At 37.2% G+C, this 20,670-nt stretch overlaps 1 protein-coding gene across 2 annotated transcripts in view; it reads left to right on the plus strand.

The window, feature by feature from the left end:
- Nucleotides 1-2,170: 2,170 nt before the first annotated feature.
- Nucleotides 2,171-20,670, plus strand: part of LOC309891245 (maltase-glucoamylase-like) — a 34,724-nt gene continuing 16,224 nt past the window's right edge. The window contains exons 1-23 of one of the 2 annotated variants that reach the window (XR_014319484.1): nucleotides 2,171-2,256; nucleotides 2,886-3,027; nucleotides 3,660-3,733; nucleotides 6,786-6,906; nucleotides 6,997-7,106; nucleotides 8,115-8,266; nucleotides 9,597-9,768; nucleotides 11,003-11,102; nucleotides 11,709-11,821; nucleotides 12,300-12,425; nucleotides 12,713-12,844; nucleotides 13,078-13,194; nucleotides 13,599-13,712; nucleotides 14,504-14,588; nucleotides 15,296-15,413; nucleotides 16,011-16,182; nucleotides 16,957-17,073; nucleotides 17,419-17,573; nucleotides 18,041-18,125; nucleotides 18,498-18,554; nucleotides 19,093-19,217; nucleotides 19,735-19,823; nucleotides 20,591-20,640. Coding sequence is in view for 1 of the 2 variants with exons in the window: in XM_082785618.1 (XP_082641744.1) it covers nucleotides 2,886-3,027; nucleotides 3,660-3,733; nucleotides 6,786-6,906; nucleotides 6,997-7,106; nucleotides 8,115-8,266; nucleotides 9,597-9,768; nucleotides 11,003-11,102; nucleotides 11,709-11,821; nucleotides 12,300-12,425; nucleotides 12,713-12,844; nucleotides 13,078-13,194; nucleotides 13,599-13,712; nucleotides 14,504-14,588; nucleotides 15,296-15,413; nucleotides 16,011-16,182; nucleotides 16,957-17,073; nucleotides 17,419-17,573; nucleotides 18,041-18,125; nucleotides 18,498-18,554; nucleotides 19,093-19,217; nucleotides 19,735-19,823; nucleotides 20,591-20,640 (2,526 nt within the window). In the remaining variant the exon portion in view is untranslated. The remainder of the gene's footprint in view (nucleotides 2,257-2,885; nucleotides 3,028-3,659; nucleotides 3,734-6,785; nucleotides 6,907-6,996; nucleotides 7,107-8,114; nucleotides 8,267-9,596; nucleotides 9,769-11,002; nucleotides 11,103-11,708; nucleotides 11,822-12,299; nucleotides 12,426-12,712; nucleotides 12,845-13,077; nucleotides 13,195-13,598; nucleotides 13,713-14,503; nucleotides 14,589-15,295; nucleotides 15,414-16,010; nucleotides 16,183-16,956; nucleotides 17,074-17,418; nucleotides 17,574-18,040; nucleotides 18,126-18,497; nucleotides 18,555-19,092; nucleotides 19,218-19,734; nucleotides 19,824-20,590; nucleotides 20,641-20,670) is intronic. The other variant, XM_082785618.1, reaches the window with a different exon arrangement.

A 20,670-nucleotide genomic window follows, 5' to 3' on the forward strand; every position in this document is an offset into this window, starting at 1 on the left:
AGTTCTAGACCCATGACCATGACCATGATGCCCATGAAGGTCTACACCCATGACCATGACCATGACCATGACCATGACCAAACCTCTATACTCATGGCCATGACCATGACCATGAAGCTCTACCCCCATGCCCATGAAGGTCTACCATGACCATGACCATGACCATGATGACCATGAAGGTCTACCATGCCCATGAAGGTCTACACCCGTGACCATGACCATGAACCCATGACCATGATGACCATGACCATGAACCTCTATACTCATGGCCATGACCATGAAGATCTACCATGACCATGATGCCCATGAAGGTCTACACCCATGACCATGACCAAGAACCTCTATACCCATGACCATGATGACCGTGACCATGAAGTTCTAGACCCATGACCATGACCGTGATGCCCATGAAAGTCTACACCCATGACCATGACCATGAAGCTCTACACCCATGACCATGACCAAGAACCTCTATACCCATGACCACAATGACCATGACCATGAAGGTCTACACCCATGGCCATGCCCATGAAGCTCTACACTCATGGCCATGAACTTTTGCACCCATGACCACGATGACCATGACCACGAACCTCTACACCCATGACCATGACCAAGAACCTCTATACCCATGGCCATGACCATGATGACCACAAAGTTCTACCACGCCCATGCCCATGAAGCTCTACACCCATGGCCATGACCATGAACCTCTACACCCATGACCATGACCATGAAACTCTACACCCATGGCCATGATGACCATGACCATGAAGCTCTATACCCATGGCCATGACCATGATGACCACGAAGCTCTACCATGCCCATGCCCATGCCCATGAAGCTCTAGACCCATGACCATGAACCTCTATACCCATGGCCATGATGACCATGACCAAGAACCTCTACATCCATGACCATGATGACCATGACCATGACCCTCTACACCCATACCCATGACCACGAAGCTTTGCACCCATGGCCATGGAGCTCTACACCCACGCCCCGCCCCCCCCCCCCCCACTTCACGTGCTCCTCCTTCCCGATAAATGCGATCGTTTTCCCGGCCGAGCCTTTACACCCCCCCGTGGCCTCCAACGGGGCCTCCAAGGCGACCGGGGCCGGGCCTTCATCGGCCATAAACCTCCTGGGGCTGGCCGGCCACGTGACCGCCCCCCGCTCGTTATCTCGGCCCTAACGAAGGCTCGGAGATAACACCGAGGTTTGCGGGATTTCCTGGGCCTCCTTCCCGCCGGCCTCCGTTCCTGGCCCAAAAAGCGCGCTTTTGGGTCAGAAAACCCCCATTTTTTTCCAGTTCGTTTTAGAATAAAATTTTTTTTCGGAATTTTTATCAGCCAGCAGTGATTCACGGCAATTCCTGGAGCAGCCCATAATAATAATTACCATTATTATTTTAATTATAATAATTATAATTACCATTATTATTTTTATAATTGTCATTATTATTATTATTATTATTATTATTATTATTATTTTACTAGTATTATATTATTATTATTATGACTATTACTATTATTACTACTATTACTTTTATTCTTACTCTTCTTCTTTTGATTATTTTTTTTTCATTTCCTGAGTCCCTGGTTAGGTGTTCTGTTATTTCTGTGCAAAAGAAGCAAATTTTGGGGGTGCCTGTGTCCTGGAGGAGGGTGGAGATTTACCCAGGGTGCCTTTATGATGCCTTTATTTAATTTAATTAATTTAATTTTAATTTTAATTTTAATTTTAATTTCTAATTTTAGTTCTATTAATTTTCATTCTAACTCTAGTTCTAACTCTAGTTCTAATTCTAAAATTCTAATTCTAAATTTAATTTTAATCACCTGATTTCATTTTTAATCCTAATTTTAATTCTGATTTTATTTGTAGTGCCTCGATGTCATTCTAATTCTAATTTTATTTCCAATTTTGATGCCTTAATTTCAGGTAATCATGGCTCAGTGCAAATGGGCAATAAACCCTCAGAAATGTGTTTTTTTTTTTTTTTTAATTTATTTTTTATCATGTAGTACTGTAAATCAGGGAAACGCCTGCCTTGGCCGCTCTGCAGAATCAGCAAAACTGTAAACCTTTAAAAATAAATAAATAAAAAATTAAAGCCATTTACGGCCGCGTGCAGCTGCCATTGGCCAGGTTCGTTAGCAAATGACACGCCCGGCTGATAACGAGACGGAATAAAACCAGGAATTACGGCCGCAAAACCAGAGCTGGAAAGGAAGGAGGGAGGGCCGTAAGGTGCGTTACTGAATTTGTTGCTTTCCTGTTTTTCTAGAAATTTTGCTCCGCAGTTGAACTGTGGGAGAGCAGACATTTAGCGCTCAAACTTCTTCATTTTGGGTGCTTCCATAATTGGATTTTTTTTTTAAAAAAAAAAAAAGAAGTGAATGTTATGGTTGGTTGGGAGAGCCACCTTGCACAAAAATTTTATTTTAACAAACTTTAATATTTAATATATCAATCTCCTCTGGTAGAGTACACAAATTTTTGGTCGTTTGAAAAAATACTTTTTTCAAAAGTTGTTTTTTTTTTAAACAAATTTTTCAAAACCCGATTTTTCATTTTTGGTTCTGGAATTTCAGCAAAAAAGAAAAAAATAAAAAAGACTCTAATTAGAGTTGGTAAAAATTCTGTTTTGAATATACTTTTGCAGGAACATGTGACGAATAACAGTGTCCTGCACGTGGTTTGAATTGTATGGAATAGGAGAATTATTGAAACTAATGTTTTTTTAAAATGCTATTTTAGAAATATTTTAATTTTTGTTAATACGTGTATTAAGGGCACAATTTAAAATAGAAATAATTTCCATCTTTTCCAAATTTTTTTTTCTTTGGGGTTCCTCATGCAACGGTGTTCCTCCATAGATGGGAAAGGCGAAATTCAGCAAATTGGAAATAATTTTTATCGTCCTCTTCTGCTTGGCGGTGGCTGTGGCTTGCGTCCTCATTGGCATTTTGACGACGAAGGAAGAAATAATAGTAAATACTGGCGATACTGGCAATACTCGTAAGTGTCAATTTCTGGGGAAAAAAAAAAAAAAAAAATCACCGTTTTGGAATTTTCAGATCAGTTTGACAAAAATCCGATAAAGAAAATCAATGGAAATTTTGCACAAATTGGATTCTGGAGGTGAATGGGAAGGATTCCTTCGGAAATTGAGGGTATTCTTGTAATGCCTGTTGTAGGGGTCTTGGAAAATGTGGGAAAGCAAGAAAATTTGCATTCTGTTCCTTGCGCTTTTGCAAAAATTTACGACGTTCTCTTCTTGGCAAGTCTCCCATTTTAATCATTAACCAAAGGTAAACCGGAGTCACATGCCGATAGCAGGAAATAACCAAAAATGTTAATTTTTTTGTTATTGTATTACTTCAGGAATCATTCACAAACACCCTGAAAAAAAATAATAATGAAAAAACGAAGATTTTTCTCTCTATTTGTTGGTTTTGGCAGTTGTAAAATTTTGTATAACCGGAGACGTGGCAGCAGTTCAGATGGATGATGGTGGTTGGGTGCTCCAGGGGCAAGAAACAAACACCAGATGCAAGAGCATGGCAATAATTTGGGTTTTGGGTAACTTAAATGGTGTGAAATGTTCATCCACAACCCCAAATTAACCTTTGGGTTCCTTCGCCTCGCAGATTTTTTCCCGACCTGCCCGAGTGTGACAACAGCCGAGAAAATTGACTGCATCCCGGATCAATTTGCCACCAAGGTCTGGAAATACCCCAAAAACGCACAAAAGCCAGGTGTTACAGCCAAAACCCAGGGCCAAAATTACTCACATTTCATAATAGTAAAATACGTTATTTATACCAAAACTATTTATTTATTTATAATGCTTTTTCAACCTGCAAAAGCGTTATTATTCTTGGTAGTGTGCAAATACCAAATTTAACAACCAATTTTTACAACCAGTTTTAACAACTACTTTTAACACCAATTCTTAAACCGATGTTTAACCAATATTTCAAAGTTTTGAACCAACGTTAAAAACAATATTTATTATTATTTTTTTAATTAAAAGATTAAATTGAAAAGAAATTAGTATTATTTTTTAAAACCAATTTCAGCCCATTATCAAGTCTGATTTTTCTCCTCAAGGGAGCAATAAAGCCCATGCCATGGACTGGGGTTGGGAACAAAATTAGGCCCAAATGAAGCAATTTGGGGAAAATTTCCTCTAGGCTTTGCTGCAACCTGGCTTCATGGCAAATCATGATTTGCCAGAAGTGCATTTTTTTTTGGTGTGATGTCAGAAGTGAACTCTATAATTATTTAATAAGAATTTAATTATCAAATATTTTTATGGCGCGTCCCACGTTGTGCATCATTCCTACCATTCCATATCACAGGCATTAAACATTGCAGAATTTGAGGATAAAACCAGAGAATCACGTATTTTGGGAATTATTCTCCCCACAGCAGTGCAGCAAAGATGTGGTGAAATTTTATTTATTTAAATCTCACATTGTGCATCACCCATTAGAGTCCATTGATTTTTAAGCATTGAAAATTTCTTTCCTTATTGAAGACTGTTAAGTTGATTTGATGGAATAACTGAACAATTCTATAATAATAAGTAACAAAAGGCATTTTATTGTTGGTTTTTTTGTTGTTCTTTTTTCTTTTTTTCCGATATTAAGTAGATTTTGGGCTAAATGTTGGCTGGGAAATTTTCGATTTGTGGAAACTCGTAGAGCCAGTTAGCATCCGTCTCGCTTTTCTTTTCCATCCCAAATACCAAAACAAAACAAACAAAAACCAAAGCAAATGAGCTCATAAAACTAGAATTATGGAGCAGAGAGGGATGGGGAGAAAATAACCATTTCCTAGCCAGCCACAGGACCGAGGGAAATGAAACGCTCGAATACGAGCTCGACGATACTCGTGAACACGCCCTGGTATCGCTTACCATGACCAGCACGCGTGCTAGCTGGAGATTTATCATTTTTTTCTGATAAAACCCTGCTTGATCTGTGGAATTTTACACAAAGCAGCCATGCCTTGCCTTGATCCTGGGGGCAGAGTTCAACGTTCAGCGGTTATCGCCGCTATCGAGGTTATCTCTGGATAAGCTCGCTATTTTTGCCCCCAGTGCCTCTATCGGCATTTGGGAGGTCGCTTTTATAGCCCAGAGGGCAGGGTGAGCTTAAATATTTATATAAAATTATGACTTTGATAATGGCACGGGCCCCTTCTTCGGGTGGACTCTGCTCCATCACCGGTGGTGGACGTGAACGATACGTGCTCTATGATATGTGCTATAAAGCATACGCTCTAAATTCCTACCTAAATGAGCTAATTTAAGCATTAATATTTAATTATTCTCCTCTAATATTCTTATGGAAATAGTTTTTGGGCTAGGGAGGAAGGAGGAATGATTGGAAGGTAGGAGAAAGTTGGAGGAAGAGGATGGTGGATGCCCCGATATGGGACGAATAGTTCACTTTTGATATTCGGTAGCTGTTTTCTGATATTTAATAATTGTTTTCTGGTATTAAACATTCGTTTTAGTCATTTTCTGATATCCAATAGTTGTTTTAAAAATATTCAGTCTTAATAGTCATTAAGGCAGTTGAAATATTTTATAATTAAAGTGAATTTTGGTTTGTCTTGGGTGGTTTTGTAGGCATCTCTGTGCTTACTGCAAAACTGAGCCAAATACCATAAAAATGAGCTTTTCTTGGGCTTTTGCACAAAAGTGGGTGAAATTGGGGTGGTTCTGAGCTGCTCCAAATCCAGCCTGGTTCTGCATTGACTGAAACGGGGAGAAATTGGCCTTGGGAAAGTCCTGGAGATCTTTGTATTGGGTTGAGGACACGGGTGGATCTTTGTTCCCCATGAAATTCCCTGGATATTATCACAGCGATGCTTTGACCCCAGGAATGATGTGTATTGCTAATGATAACAAAAATAATTGGATGCTTGAAGCAACAGAGGGCCCATATCTTGCTTTCAAATGTGATATTCTTTCACAACGTGGGTGAACAACTTAATTCCTTCCAGAAAAAAAAAAAATAATGAAGGAATTTATTGGGCTGGAAAGTTTTATTGGTTTATTGGGTTGGAAAGGTTGCTGTCACTACTCCAGCACGTGTGCTTTACACGACAGACTGATATATTTTTTTTTTTAATTGCTTTATATAAAGTTGATTTTATCTCCATTTGAGGCTACGCGGAACTAACTTGAAAATTTCTGGTTTTTCAACATGAGGTTGGAATGATCGACACATCAGGTGCTCCGTTTGGAGACATTTATATGTCAGGAAGGAAGCAATTGATTTGTCTTTATACCAAAATCAATGTTTTTTTTTTTGTTTGTTTGTTTGTTTGTTTTTTTTTTCATTATTTTTAATGTTTTTAAAACATTACTTCAATGCTAAAAATTTCAAAGCAGAAATTTTAAAAACATTACTTCGTTTGCTTTAAAACCCTCCTCAACCTATGACCTTTTTTATCCCATTTGCCATGGCAATAATTTCTTTAAAAAACTTAATTTGCTGATGGTTTTAAGGAAGAACCAAATATCCCCAAATCCTCCTTTTTAATTTATTTTCGGAACTAATGAGCAAATTTCTCGTTTCAGTCCCCAAAACTCTTGTTGGCACATACTTGTCGTGATATGTTGGCACATCCCTGAGCTGAGTGGATGGGAAGTGTTATATAGGGTTTTTGGTGGCTGCACCTCGTGTGTGTTTCATAAACTGTATAATAGGGGATTTATTTGTGGAAAAAATCACCTTTTTTGCTTTGTTTTGGACCAGAACCTGTGCAACCTCCGTGGCTGCTGCTGGAGCCCCCAGGTTGACACCAACGTGCCCTGGTGCTACTTCTCCTCCAACCATGGCTACAAAACGGGGGGGGAATTGCAGTCGACTCCACAGGGTGAGTTCACACACCAAGAACTGGGAAAACATGGATTCTAATAAATTCAGCGATTTTATGCTTTATTTATTTTAATTTCCCCACCCCAAGGGTTCCAAGTTTTGTTGAACCGGCTCTCCGCACCGTCACTTTTTGGGAACGACATCAACACCGTGCTCCTCACTGGGGAATATCAGACACAAAATCGCTTTCACTTCAAGGTGAGTTTTTCCAAATTTAATGTTTTTATTTTATTTTATTTTATTTTATTTTATTTTATTTTATTTTATTTTATTTTATTTTATTTTATTTTATTTTATTTTATATTTATATTTATTTTATTTTATTTTATATTTATATTTATTTTATTTTATTTTATTTTATATTTATTTTATTTTATTTTATATTTATTTTATATTTATTTATTTATTTACTTGTTTATTTTATAAAACTTTGGCCTGGGTGGTGCACAAGGGATACTCTACAAGATTATAACGGAATTAATTTAATTGAGTAATGAGTCCTCTTTCTTGTCCTGTGGCTCCTACCTAAAATTAGCACTCCTTGTGTTTCTAATGAAAAAATCTGAACCAGGAGAAGCCTTTCTTGTACCTGGAGGAGCAATGGGTACAAAATCATTAACACAACAACATTCATGCAGAAAAAAAATCCCCTCAAAATAGAATTTTTTATCCTACTTCCATTTTTTCCCCCTTTTCATCAGAAAAAGAGCTTTGGGTAAGTACTTTTATTCATTTTATTATGTGGCGTAAAATTCAGTGGCCATTGATGGATTTTGAGCCTGGGCTGGACTTTTCCTGCCCTATTTTTGTCCTTTTTTTTTTATTTTCTGGGGGGGGATGGAAGGTGTTTGCCACACGTTTTCCTGCCAGAAATGTGGAAGTTGGGGTGGATTTGGCTATAACCAGCCAATATAGGACGTCCAGAAAGACTGGAAGTGAGATGCTGAGAAATGCCTAAAACTATTATTATTCAGAATTTGAGCATAATTCTCCTTTAGAGAGGAGATGATGGGAAATATCTTAATATATATATGAATATATATCTGGCTCCAGTCAGATCACCTCCATAACCGGTCTCTAAGACCCCTTCCATCCACGATTCCCAGTCCATCCCAGTCAGATCTCTTCCATAACTGGTCTCATCAGACGTTAAATCTGGAAAGTGTTACATTCATTAATGTTTAACGTCCCGGTGTTCCTTTACAGATCACTGACCCCCAAAACAAAAGGTTTGAAGTCCCCCATGAGCACGTGGTGCCCTTCACCGGATCGGCAGCCTCCGATTTAAAATACAGAGTCGATGTCGAGAGCAATCCCTTTAGCATCAGGGTGACCCGAGTAAGCAACGGAAAAGTCCTGTGAGTAACTTTGGAGCTTTTCATTTATAATATTGTGACATCACCTTCTTTTTTTTTGGTTGGTTGCTTGCTTTGCTTTATTTTATTTTATTTTATTTTATTTTATTTTATTTTATTTTATTTTATTTTATTTTATTATTTTATTTTATGTATCTTATTTTATCTTATCTTATTTTGAATGTATGGTCACATTGGGTGCTCTTTCGGGCATGCCAGCTCCTGCTTTTCTTCTTTAGATGGATGAACAGCATGGAAATATTCTTTCGATGTAAAATTGGAAATATTCTTTTCAAAATTTGGGCGATGGGGAGCTCCATCTCACAGGGTCACCTTTTGCCCTGTTGCCTCCGCACCCTCTTTTCCCCTTAATCTTGGGGAAATCTTCACAGCTGCTTTGTGCCATAAATTCAGGGCAATTAGTCCTCAGGTCCTCGATCATTACAAATCCTCGGCAGCACTTAAAATCACTACATATATATATATATTTGGTCTTAATTAAGCTCATTCTGCAATTCTCAACCATCAATATCAGGCCGTGCCTTATGCATACAATATGGGACTTTTTCCTACCAGCCAGCAGTAAGCTACTTTTAGTGAAATAGGAATAAAATATGAAAAGTGAAGCATTTAAATCCCTTTATTTCCTTAGGAAAATAAAAAAACCAACACCCAAACATGAACTAAACCTAAACCAACACCGGGGCCCGTTAAAAGGCGGAAGCACCTGGAGGAAATATTTATTAAACCAATTAAGAAGTGATTACCAGCCTGACCACTAGCAACCCTTCGAGTTTAATTAGCTAGGATTTGCTTTCGTCCGTCGGGCTTTGTATTGTTTGCTTTGTTAAAAGCCTTTCTAGGGACTAATTTGCCATTAATTACGGAGCTGGTGTTCAGGAAACCACCTCTGATTTAATTGAGGCGTGGAGGGGGAGAACACGTCATTTAATCCAGGGGGACCTGCTTGAAACAACACTCTGGAGGGTTGTTTGTATTACCCTTCGTCTTTTTATTTAAATACGAGCAAAACAAAGTCGCTTTTAATGAAAAAAAAAAAAAAAAAAAATCACCACTGATGAATTATTGTTTAAACACGCAGTATTTTTAGTGTGGTATGCCAAAAAAAAAAAAAAAAAGAAAAAAGGTTTTGGCTATCATATGACACACCAAGCGACAAAATCACTTTCTTCAAAACTCAAATTCGAATTTTCTTTTGAAATCAATGGCTTGGGATTTTATTTATTTATTTATTTATTTATTTATTTATTTATTTTGTATTTAGCGACACCAACGGATCTGACCTTCCCATTTTCTCCCCGATTCCCCCCAGGTTCAACACCGCCATCGGCCCGCTGGTGTACGCCGACCAGTTCTTGCAGCTCTCCACAAAACTCCCCAGCAGCAACATCTACGGCATTGGCGAGCACGTGCACAAGCAATTCCAGCACGATGTCAACTGGAAAACCTGGCCCATGTTCAGCCGGGACTCTGCCCCTTCGGGAGTAAGCAAATTTTATTATATTTTCTTTGGGCAAATCCTGTGATCCAGACATATTGCATGTTTGGCACCTCGCCAAAATTTGTTTTATTTTGTTTTATTTTATTTTATTTTATGTATTTTATTTTATTTATTTATTTTATTTTATGTTTATTTTGTTTTTACTTTATTATTTTATTTTATTTTATTCTGTGCTGAGTGCTGCATGTGATTGCAAAAAGGTAGATATAACCCAGTAAAATTGCCGGTGGAATAGCTTTTGGTCAATATTTGCAGTGATTTGGTCGATTTGACCGGTGTTGTAACATGCTGCCTATCAGCTCATGAGCATCAAAATCTCACACTGTTTGTTTGCTGATAAAAAGAATAAAAAACAGCTTGGCTGTGCCTCGCCACATGCAAAACTTGGCCGGTACAACACTTTCCCTCGTTGCTCAGGAAATAACGCATTTGGCAGCTGTTGATTTACAAAACATAATAGCTCTATCAGCTGTTTATGGCTTTTTTCCTACTTATTTTTCCCCCCAGCTTTTTTTTTTCTCCACAAATTGATCCAGTTTCCAAGAAGCAGATTATTGCTTTTTCAGTTTGGATTCCCGTTCGGAATATATTTTTGTTTGTATCTTTGGGTGAAATAGTCAAACGATTATCAATTCAAACGATTATCGCTACAGTTATTCCTAGCTTTTGGCCTTTTTGAGAAAAAAGAAATATCTGCTAGAGTGTGCTAGTTCTCGACAAGGCAATATTGCAAAAATTAAAAATAAATAAATAATAATGACATTTCTGATATAACTTCTGGCACTTTAAAGTTAGATTGATGCAGCACTGATCCTCTTGTTGAAATAGGATTCAGGAGAATGGCTCAGTACTTACAAATTATTATTATTTTAAAATATTGAAATATTGCCTGTGGGCTGTTACTTCTATTTTTCTTTTTCAACCCCAAACTAAGGCAGGTTGCATTTGCCTACAACCAAATGCATTGCAGAAATGGTTGTGTTTATTTCCTTTCCATCCCTGGTAGAATTTATAATCTTCATCCTTTTAATAATTTTTAATCAGAGGTTTGAGGTCTTATCCGTATGGCTCCGAGAGAGACAGGTTTTCCTCAAATCTGGGTTTTCATTGGATTTTGAGCAAATTTTACATTCCCATTCTGAGAAGCTTAACCTTGCAGGTGATACATTTTTTGAGATATTGTGTTTTTTTAATGATCTTTTCTGTTTTCCTTCAAGAACATGGATAACTTATACGGCGTCCAGACTTTCTTCTTGTGTTTGGAAGACACAAGTGGAGCCTCTTTTGGTGTTTTCTTGATGAACAGCAATGCCATGGGTAAGCACGCCTTCTCCACAGCTCTACTCATTCCAAAAAAGGAAAAAAAAAATCCTTTTTTTTTCTATGATCTGCAGGGCTATTGCACTGCAAAGCTGCTGATTTCAGTTTTTAAAGTATACAATATCCTGTTAAATTTTGAAAGGAGTTGTCTTAAAACATGTGAACGCAGTCATTAGGGCAAGGATTTCCTCATTTTTCCTATGCAAAGAGACATTAAAAGCAGAACCTAAATTTAAAATTAAGTTTAAACAGCACTTTCAAATATATGCCCTTAGTTTTCCTTTGTTAAGGCAAATTGTGCTTATTTTCCTTAATTAAGGAAAATGGTGCTTATTTGGATGCTGAAGTGAAATATTCTAGTGTCTTGAGACTGAAAATTCAATGAGAAGGATTTCTTGTTTCGGACTGTAAAGGAAAGTAAATAGAAACATTTTAAAAATTAAGATAATTAACATTTTTAGAAGGAGCTGAAAACTTTTCATTTTAAGCTCAAGTAATTTAGCTTTTGGGTTTACTTGATTTTTTCCATCTCATGTCATCATAACAGTCACTGGAGATTTAGGAAACATCCCATCCCATTTTTGTGTGTTTTTTGGCTTGCAGAGTTTGCCCTACAACCGGCGCCAGCAGTCACTTACAGAACAATTGGCGGAATTCTGGATTTTTATGTCTTCTTAGGTGACACTCCCGAGCAAGTGGTGCAAGAGTACGTGAAGGTAGGCATCCACCCTCGGGGGCCCTGGGCAGTTGGGTTTTGGTAATTCTGCTTTGGTCAGGGTTGATTTTTGGCCAGATGTTCTCCAACCTTTGGCTTTGCTCGTCAAAAATCAGCATTATTGATGTTTGGTTAATAATTGCGTTGAGTGTCGCAACGTTGAGTGGTGAACGTTGAACGTTAAAGTTCTGAGCATTCAAATATTAAATAACGAATTAGTAAATATTATAATTATTTTCAAAAGAGCTTACTCTTTTAAGGATAACATAATAATTCAATGGGTATCAATGGATACGTCGTTCTTGGCATCAGCATTTGCTTTTGGCTGTTTTTTTGGGGAAAAAAGCATAGGAAAACTTCACAGTTGAAGGGGATTGCATCAAATGTGGCTTCTCATGCTCCAGCTGAATCCCTCTGAGGAGTGCAAATTTAGGGAATCGGACCCAAAAAGCTCATCCTTTTTTGGTTTTAATTTCCAGCTGGTCGGACTGCCGGCGTTGCCTTCCTATTGGGCTCTCGGCTTTCAGCTTAGTCGCTATGATTATGGGTCTCTGGACGAGGTGAAGGCAGTTGTGGAGCGGAACGTAGCAGTTGATCTTCCTTTCGTGAGTAAAAATGTGGCTTTTCATGGAGAAGGCAGCGAAATTGAGCAGAAACAACCAAAATAGCTTGTTTTCCCAATATCTGATTTTCTGATGCTCTCAGAAGCCACAGAACATCAGCATCAAGAGCCGTTTTTTTTCCCAGTTTCATGAAAAAAAAAACAACAAGACTGGTGGATAACCATTAAAAATAGACACCTGCATCCAGTTGATTGCATCGGTTGATTTTCCAGAAATTTTAATCAAAATGCAGCACATCCCGGAGTCAAGTATTGCTTCTTTTCTTTCAGGACGTTCAATACACAGATATTGATTACATGGAAGCAAGGAAAGATTTTACTTATGACAAAGAGAAATTCGCAGACCTCCCTAAGTTTCAAAGCTATCTGCACAACTATAATAAAAAATATGTTCTCATACTGGTAAGCATTTATTATTATTGGTAATAATTATAATCACGTTTTACTATGACGTTACATCAAATACAGAATATCATATATTTATGTATTTTTCAAAAGAAACAAATTATTTTTCCTTCTTAAATAATATCAGGATAATTGAACGTTGCTGCAGTTGACATCCTTAGAGTTGCTGGGCTCAATAACAGTGGGTGCACATTTTCTGTAGTTTTGTAATTTTATTTCCATTTTTTTAGGATCCAGCTATTAGCACTGAGAATCTTGCAAACGGTTCGAAATACCCATCCTATCAGAGTGGAGAAAGCAGTAAAGTTTGGATTAACGGATCTGATGGTACTGCCTTAATTGGCGAGGTAAGGAAATATTTCATTTTTTTAGCAGTTTTCTGTACATTAGGTCAAAAGGAAAAGAACCATTTTAAATGGCCAGTAGATGCCGGCAGCCAACATCGGTTTATTTTCAATTATCACATAGCAATTTCCCCTTTAGTGCTTTGAAAATTTCTTTAGAACAAGTTTACAAATGGAGCTGCTTACGGCACAATTTTGCACAACTTAATTTTGACTTAAAAATGACTTTTGAGCTGAAAACTCAAGACATTAACTTCTTTCTGAGTGCAAATTCTTTTGCAATCCATATCTCAAAAGTTTTCTCCTGATGGCTGTAAAAACACTGTCCTGCAAAAATAACTCTCAGTTTTAATACCCAGAATGTTTCATTTTTTAAATTTTTTATTTTTTTTTTTCCTTTTATTTAGGTGTGGCCAGGCAGAACCGTCTTCCCAGATTTCACCAGTCCCACCTGCACCAGCTGGTGGGTGTCAGAATGTCAGACATTTTACAGGGAAGTGCCGTATGATGGGCTCTGGATTGTAAGGAATTCACCCTTTTTCAATTATTTTTGTAAAAAAGGAAAAAAAATCAGTTTTATGGCTCAATGGGTTGTTTAATTCTGCGATGAATTTGGAGAAAGGTTTATTGTGACTAACCTGAAATCCATGCAGGATTTGTACATCTCTTCTGTAATTTTGATTTTTTTATTTAATTTTAATTTAAAGTTTGTAATTTAAAAACTTACATTTTACCCTAATGCATTGGATACTTGCTTCCTTCAGTCAAGGCATATTCAGTGTAATTTTATTTATCAAAGAATTGATGGTGACAATGATCATAATTCCTACGGTAGCTTTTATTTTTAATGAGCTATGCTTTTAGGTAGAGAAAAAGTGAACACCTTTTGTAAGATTTGGGATTTTTACAGGGTAAGAACATTTTTCAGGCTGGAACATGCAGCCTGTGGGTTGTTTTTATTTTGTGCAAATATTTGGGACTTTGTAGAAAAAACAACGCAGGATTTGGGAAAAGCTGTAATTTCTCCAGTTTGGGTGAAATCCTACCATCACCACTTTGTTCCAAATTCATCATTTTGACATTCAGAAAGACTTTTTTTTGATGATTTCGTACATCGGTGTCGTGGCTGCTGGAGGAAATAATAAATATTATTTTCTGTGCTTCTTGTGCGCTCCGGTCAGCAGCTACAAGTCACTTTTGCAATGACATACACGTAGTTGGCTGAAAGTCCAAAAAGTATCGGTGTTGGGAATGTTTTAGCTTCAATTTGAAACTGGAATTTGCCTTTTTTTTTTTTTTTTTTTTTTTTCAGGATATGAATGAAGTAGCCAACTTTGTTCAAGGCTCAAGTAAGGGTTGTGAGCAGAATGAATTAAACTACCCACCTTACACGCCCCGTAAGTCTGTCTTTAGAAAACAAAAATCAAAATCTTTTAGCAAAAAATCTGTGGATAATTGTGTTATCAGTTAAAAGGATATGGAGGGATTTTACTGTGGGTTTTATGGATTTTTTTGAGTACTTTTATTGACTGAAAGTACAAATATACCAAATGCCAGGTCAAAGATGTGGTTTATATGGCTCACTGGAAAAGAATATCTTGGTTTACACCCACCAGAATAATAAATGAAGGTTGTCAGTGTCTTAATTGTGTATAATAATTGTACCTTTTGTTGTTTTATTACCATCTATATCACCTACTATTTCAATGGCAATAATTAGAGGTGCAGGCAATGATAAAGTGGAACTGAAATTCTTTATCAAGCCAGACCTCTGATCATTGCCGGACAATGGTCATGGCCAGGTCAAATGGTTCAGAAATTTTGGGGTGTAGTTTTCGGGCGAGTCCTTCCTGGCATGTGAAATCCGGCTTGAAGCTGGATTTAATCTTATTAAATCAAAAATTTGGTGTACGTGCAGCCTCAGGATGGTAAATCCCACCCCATTGGCAAAGCTTAGGAGTGTGCAGGGAATTACTTCACTTTCTATGTGGATTGCTGTGAGATACAGAAAGTTTGAAGGCAGAAATCTTCTCTGTATTTAATTAAAAATAAATCAATTAAATTCAATCCACTAAAATGCATTTCCCAAACTGCTTTGTCACAGAAATTCTTGACCGACTCTTGTATTCCAAGACGCTCTGCATGGATGCAGTGCAGAACTGGGGGAAACAATACGATGTCCACAACCTTTTTGGATACTCCATGACTCTGTCAACACAAGAGTAAGGAAGGCTTCTTAACGTCTCAAATTAAAAAGAAATAAATAATAATAATCAGAGTATCATAGAGCCATTACGGTTGGAAAAGACCTTCAAGAGTAGAGCCAATGCCCTCAATTCTGGGCAATTCACTTCCCAAGGAACCCAATCTGGGGGTCTATACGAATTGTCAAACCTCTGCATCTCCAATCTTTCTACAGTGGGCATTCAAAATCACATTTTTGAAATTAAAATTAATTTTTTGAGTCAAAATTCAAACCCCTAGCATTGGATTTTGGTAGCGCAGTTCTGTGCATAGAGCAAAGCTGAAAGGAGACCCAGGCTTTGTTATTTAGAGTTAAAATGTGATGAAGGTTGGCAGGCAAAAGCAAAAGGGTTCTTTAAGGTTAGTGAAATTAACGATGCTAGTGAAATTAATAAAAAATAATAATTTAGTTAATAGACACTTTAAAAATTAGGGGCGTCTGTGTCCTTTACTTATTTATCATGGTAAATCAGTGAATGTAAGTGTAGGTAGATCTACTCATCTCCATACCCAATTTATTCTTTGCCTAATTTCACCTTTCTTTGATTTTTTATTTATTTTTTTATTTTTTTCAGAGCCATCAAAACTATATTTCCTGGGAAACGAAGCTTCCTTCTTTCAAGGTCTACTTTTGCGGGGTCTGGGAAGTACGCGGGACACTGGCTGGGAGACAACGCCGCCACGTGGGATCAGCTCAAATGGGCGATTCCCGGAATGCTGGAATTTGGGCTCTTTGGAATCCCTTATGTAAGAAACAGTCATTTTTGGTACCTTTTTACAACAAAATGTTTAAATTATGCTCTGTCGAGCTTGATATATATAAGCCCATCTGCATAAATGTCTTTTTGTAGAACCATGGAATGGTTTTTGTTGGAAAGGACCTCTAAAGATCATGGAGTTCAACCTAATTCTGCCTTTCAAAGCTTTAAATTTATCCCCCTGGGAGTCTATTTAAATATTTTCTTCCCAGGAATAACTGATTTTATCTTTACACCATTTCCCTCTATTGAATATGTGTGTGTGGATATCAAATATAGGATTTTGTGCTTCAAGCCACCTCATACCTCTGGGAAACTCTTTAAATACAATTATTAATGAAATGTGGGCATTTTTCTTTGAATTTCTGTGACCTTGGTGCTATTATGCTAATGTATGCATATTAGCACCAATGAGCAGTGTTAGCTTGGAGTTGGTTTAACTTTCTGTAGGACCTATATTTGAATAATTCTAATTCCACGTGCACAGAAGTTGGGCTGAGCAGTATTTACTGAAAAGTCAATTTCTACCTGGCTACTTCGTGTAATATCTCCAGAATTCTGGGGTTCAAACAGAGGAAAACACAATGGAAAATATAAAATTTAGGTACAGATGAGAGATTTGGAGAAACGGGATGTAGAACTGAGATGAATGGCTCTATGACCCTGGGCATCAATTAGGGATGAACAGAAAAATCTCCGTATCTTTAGAGGATTTTTGGTAGAGATGTGTTGTGTGCTCAACACATTCTGGTTTTATTTTAAGATTGGAGCAGATATTTGTGGTTTCTTCTATGACGTCTCAGAAGAACTTTGCCGGCGATGGATGCAAGTAGGAGCATTTTACCCATTTTCCAGGAATCACAATACCGAACTATGCCAAGTAAGTTGTACATCCTGTTACAAAGACTCATCTTGTGATAAACTATCACATTTCTGTTCTGGCAGTTAATACTCAATTAAATTCAGAATCTATGAAAATAAATTCAGAATTCTGAAAAATAAATTTCCACCAACAATAGTTAAACAGTAGACTGGTTCAGAAAGGTTTAGCTTTGTAAGGATTAATTGTAGGCACCAGCGAATATGCTTGGCATCACTTCATTTTTGTAAATCAAATTTCATCCCCGTTGGTGTCCACAAATGCGTTGTGCTTGCCACAACATCCTGATTTTTGGCAGCACCCCATAGACCGCAGAAGTTAAAATCGCTTATTGGTTACTTTCAGCCCCAAGATCCTGCCTACTTTGGAGCAGATTCTATTTTGGTGGAAACTTCAAAGCACTACTTGAACATCCGCTACACGCTGCTGCCCTACCTGTACACGCTCTTCTACAAAGCTCACACCCAAGGAGACACAGTGGCACGGCCGGTTTTGCACGAGTAAGTTCCCAAATCCATTTTTTTTTTTCCCTAGAAAGAAAGAATTCCATCCCAAATCTGTTCTTCCTAGAAAGAATTCCAACCATGTGTAGTTTGTGAAAGACACTGCGCATATCCCAATGCGCAATGTCTGAATTTTGAAATACCATTTTGGAGTAATCTGGAGAGTCATCGAATCCATCTATAATTTCTGCACACACGTAGTGACCATTATTATCAGTTACTCTAAGAGTTGCTATGAAATTTCATTAGCAGCTTATTAAATTATTCTCTGTTAGCATGTCTATTTTACAAACTTAATTTTCCTGCCTTTAGTCCTGTTTATTTTCTTGAAGACCTTAAACTACATTAAGAAACACACCCAGACTCACTTATGCACAGGCGTAATTAATGCAGACTAAATTAATAAGCTGTGTATTTACCTAAGATTAAGCACAATTAAGGCCATTGCTTTCCTTTTTGCTTAGGTTTTATTCTGATGAAGCAACGTGGAGCGTGGACAGGCAGTTCCTGTGGGGTCCTGGCCTGCTCATTAGCCCCGTACTTGACCAGGTAGGTTTCACTGTCTCGATGTTTGATATGATTTGATATTATTTGATATTTGATATCTTTATATCAATTCCCATTATTAATTCCTGAGGAACCTCAAGTCGAAAACTTCAGCTTTCTTACAGTAAATTGCAGCAGAACCCTCTCAACAAGTTGAATTCCTTGACCATCTTCCCCCCTCATTCTTTTATTCCTTCAATTTGAAAATGCCTTCCGATTTTCTGAGTTTTGGGACAATATCGTTACTCTGCCTAAAAATAAGGAGAAAGATCGGATTTTTTTCTCATTGTCAGCTTTATTACGATTTTGGAAATTTTGGTTTATTGGATTAATTTGCATTCAAATATGAAATTTGTCTCTGTTTTTGCCTTGTAGGGGGTGGACACCATTGAAGCGTATATTCCTGATGCTGTCTGGTACGATTATGAAACGGTAAGGAAATAGGGTACAGAAATGTGGAGAACTGCTGATTTTTAGCATTATACCGTACTGATCTCTGCTGGTTTACTTTGGGACCATTGGCAGCAGTATGGATAATCTCAGGACTGAAACTTTTTAAGAAAAGGAGGGATCGAGGTGAATTGAGGAATTTAAGAATTAAATCAAAAGGGAGAGTTAAGGAACTAGGAATTAAGCTGAAATAAATAAATGGGAATTAAGTATAAGGAAGAATTTGGGAACTGGGAATTAAGTAAAAGGAGGAATTAAGGAATTGGGAATTAAATAAAAGGAAGAATTAAGGATTTAAGAAATAAAGAAAACGAAGAACTTAGGAGCTGGGAATTAAACCAAAAGGAAGAATTAAGGAACTGGGAATTGATTCAAAAGAAAAAAATTGAGAAGAATTAAGGAACTGAGGAATTAGATTAAAAAAAAAAAAGAAAAAAAAAAAGGAAGAATTAAGAGGAAATAAGGAATTAAGAAAGCAGTGGGTGATGCAACCTAATTCTTCTTCATCCCTACCCAAAAGGGCACAAAGCTGTCCGTCAGGAAGCAGAAAGTGCCGCTCTACCTGCCCGCAGACAGGATGGGGCTTCACCTGCGCGGTGGCTACGTTTTTCCTACCCAGCAGCCAGCGACCAACACCGTTGCGAGGTACGTCCGAGGGCGGAATATTTTCTTCACTAAACTGGCAGGAAAATGGGATTTAAAGGAAGGGCCTTGGGGCCACCCGGTTTCAGGAAATAAATACGTAAATAAAGCAGTATTTGGAGCGTAATTATTACTTAGCAGCATTTTAGCAGTATTATTATTATTATCTAGCAGTATTTAACATTTGAAAGTTGGAAATTAAGGACGGTCACCACTGATTTTCTCAGTGACGTAATATTTCTAATAATTAACTAGAGAAGATTTTTCTCTTTTCATTCTTTTTCTTTTCCCTTTTTGCAAACTTTCAGTGGATTTTATTCTTTTACTTGAAAATCATCAAACACGTAAACCAGGGACCAACACAAGACAATTCTCAAAGTTTTGAAGCCCCGTTGAGCTCTATACTCTTAAAATGAACATTAAAGACTTTTTATTTCATTTTATTTCGCTTTAAAGACTGTTTACTACACATCTAAATTTTTTTATTAATAAATGGTGGGGTTTTGGTTTTGGTCCACAGCCGTAAGAATCCTATGGGACTGATCATTGCGCTGGATGACAACAACGAAGCAACTGGGGAGTTGTTCTGGGATGATGGAGAATCTGCACGTGAGTCTTGATCGGCTCTTGTTAGTTCAGGAAAAACGCCCCCAAAATATTTGTAGGGTTGATGAGGTAGGGTTGATGAGGTAGGGTTGATGAGGTAGGGTTATTGGGTTGGAAGGGTCCTTAAAGATCGTTAAAGACATGTACCCAAATGACTTTCAGTGGGAGCAAGACCACAAAACCCAGGCTCACCAAGAAAATTTGGTTAAAGAAGAAAACTTTTACATTTCTGACCTTTTGGGATGAATTAAATTCTTGGGCAGATCAGCAAAAATGTTGTTAACAGAAAAGGTGTGCTTATCAACACAAAATTTTTAAGGCAGCTGCTTCCCATGTTCATGAATTTGAATAACATACCAATATAAAAAAATATATATATTTTTTTTTATTTTAATCTTGAAGTGAGGGATTTTTTGGAAAATGAAGAATGTTGATTTTGCTAAGGAGTTGGGCATTCTGAGGGTTTAGGCATTCTGTTATCATTTAATTAGAAAGGATACTTAAATCCTTCAAGAGCTTTTGAAGCTTATTTGACCTTCATGGAATTCATGCTCCTACATCTAAGAGATATTCTGCAGCATATAATATCATGACTTGGTAGGTAATTCCTAAACTTGAAAAGGCCTAAATTAAAAGTCACTGAGATTTCTGGAAAATAAAATAATATTGGCACTCTGGGTCAATTCCACAAAAGAAGTAAATTGTCAGAATGCATTTTTTTTTTGACGTCTTTCATTCTGTGTTGCAACCAAAATTTTTCTGTATTTTAGCTTCCGATGGCAATAGAAACTACATTTTCTATGAGTTCAAAGTTTCCAATGTAAGTATACATATGTTTTTTAAAAAGAAA

Source organism: Aythya marila, assembly GCF_965140915.1.
Source record: "Aythya marila genome assembly, contig: HAP1_HAP1_SCAFFOLD_505, whole genome shotgun sequence".
NCBI lineage: Eukaryota > Metazoa > Chordata > Aves > Anseriformes > Anatidae > Aythya > Aythya marila.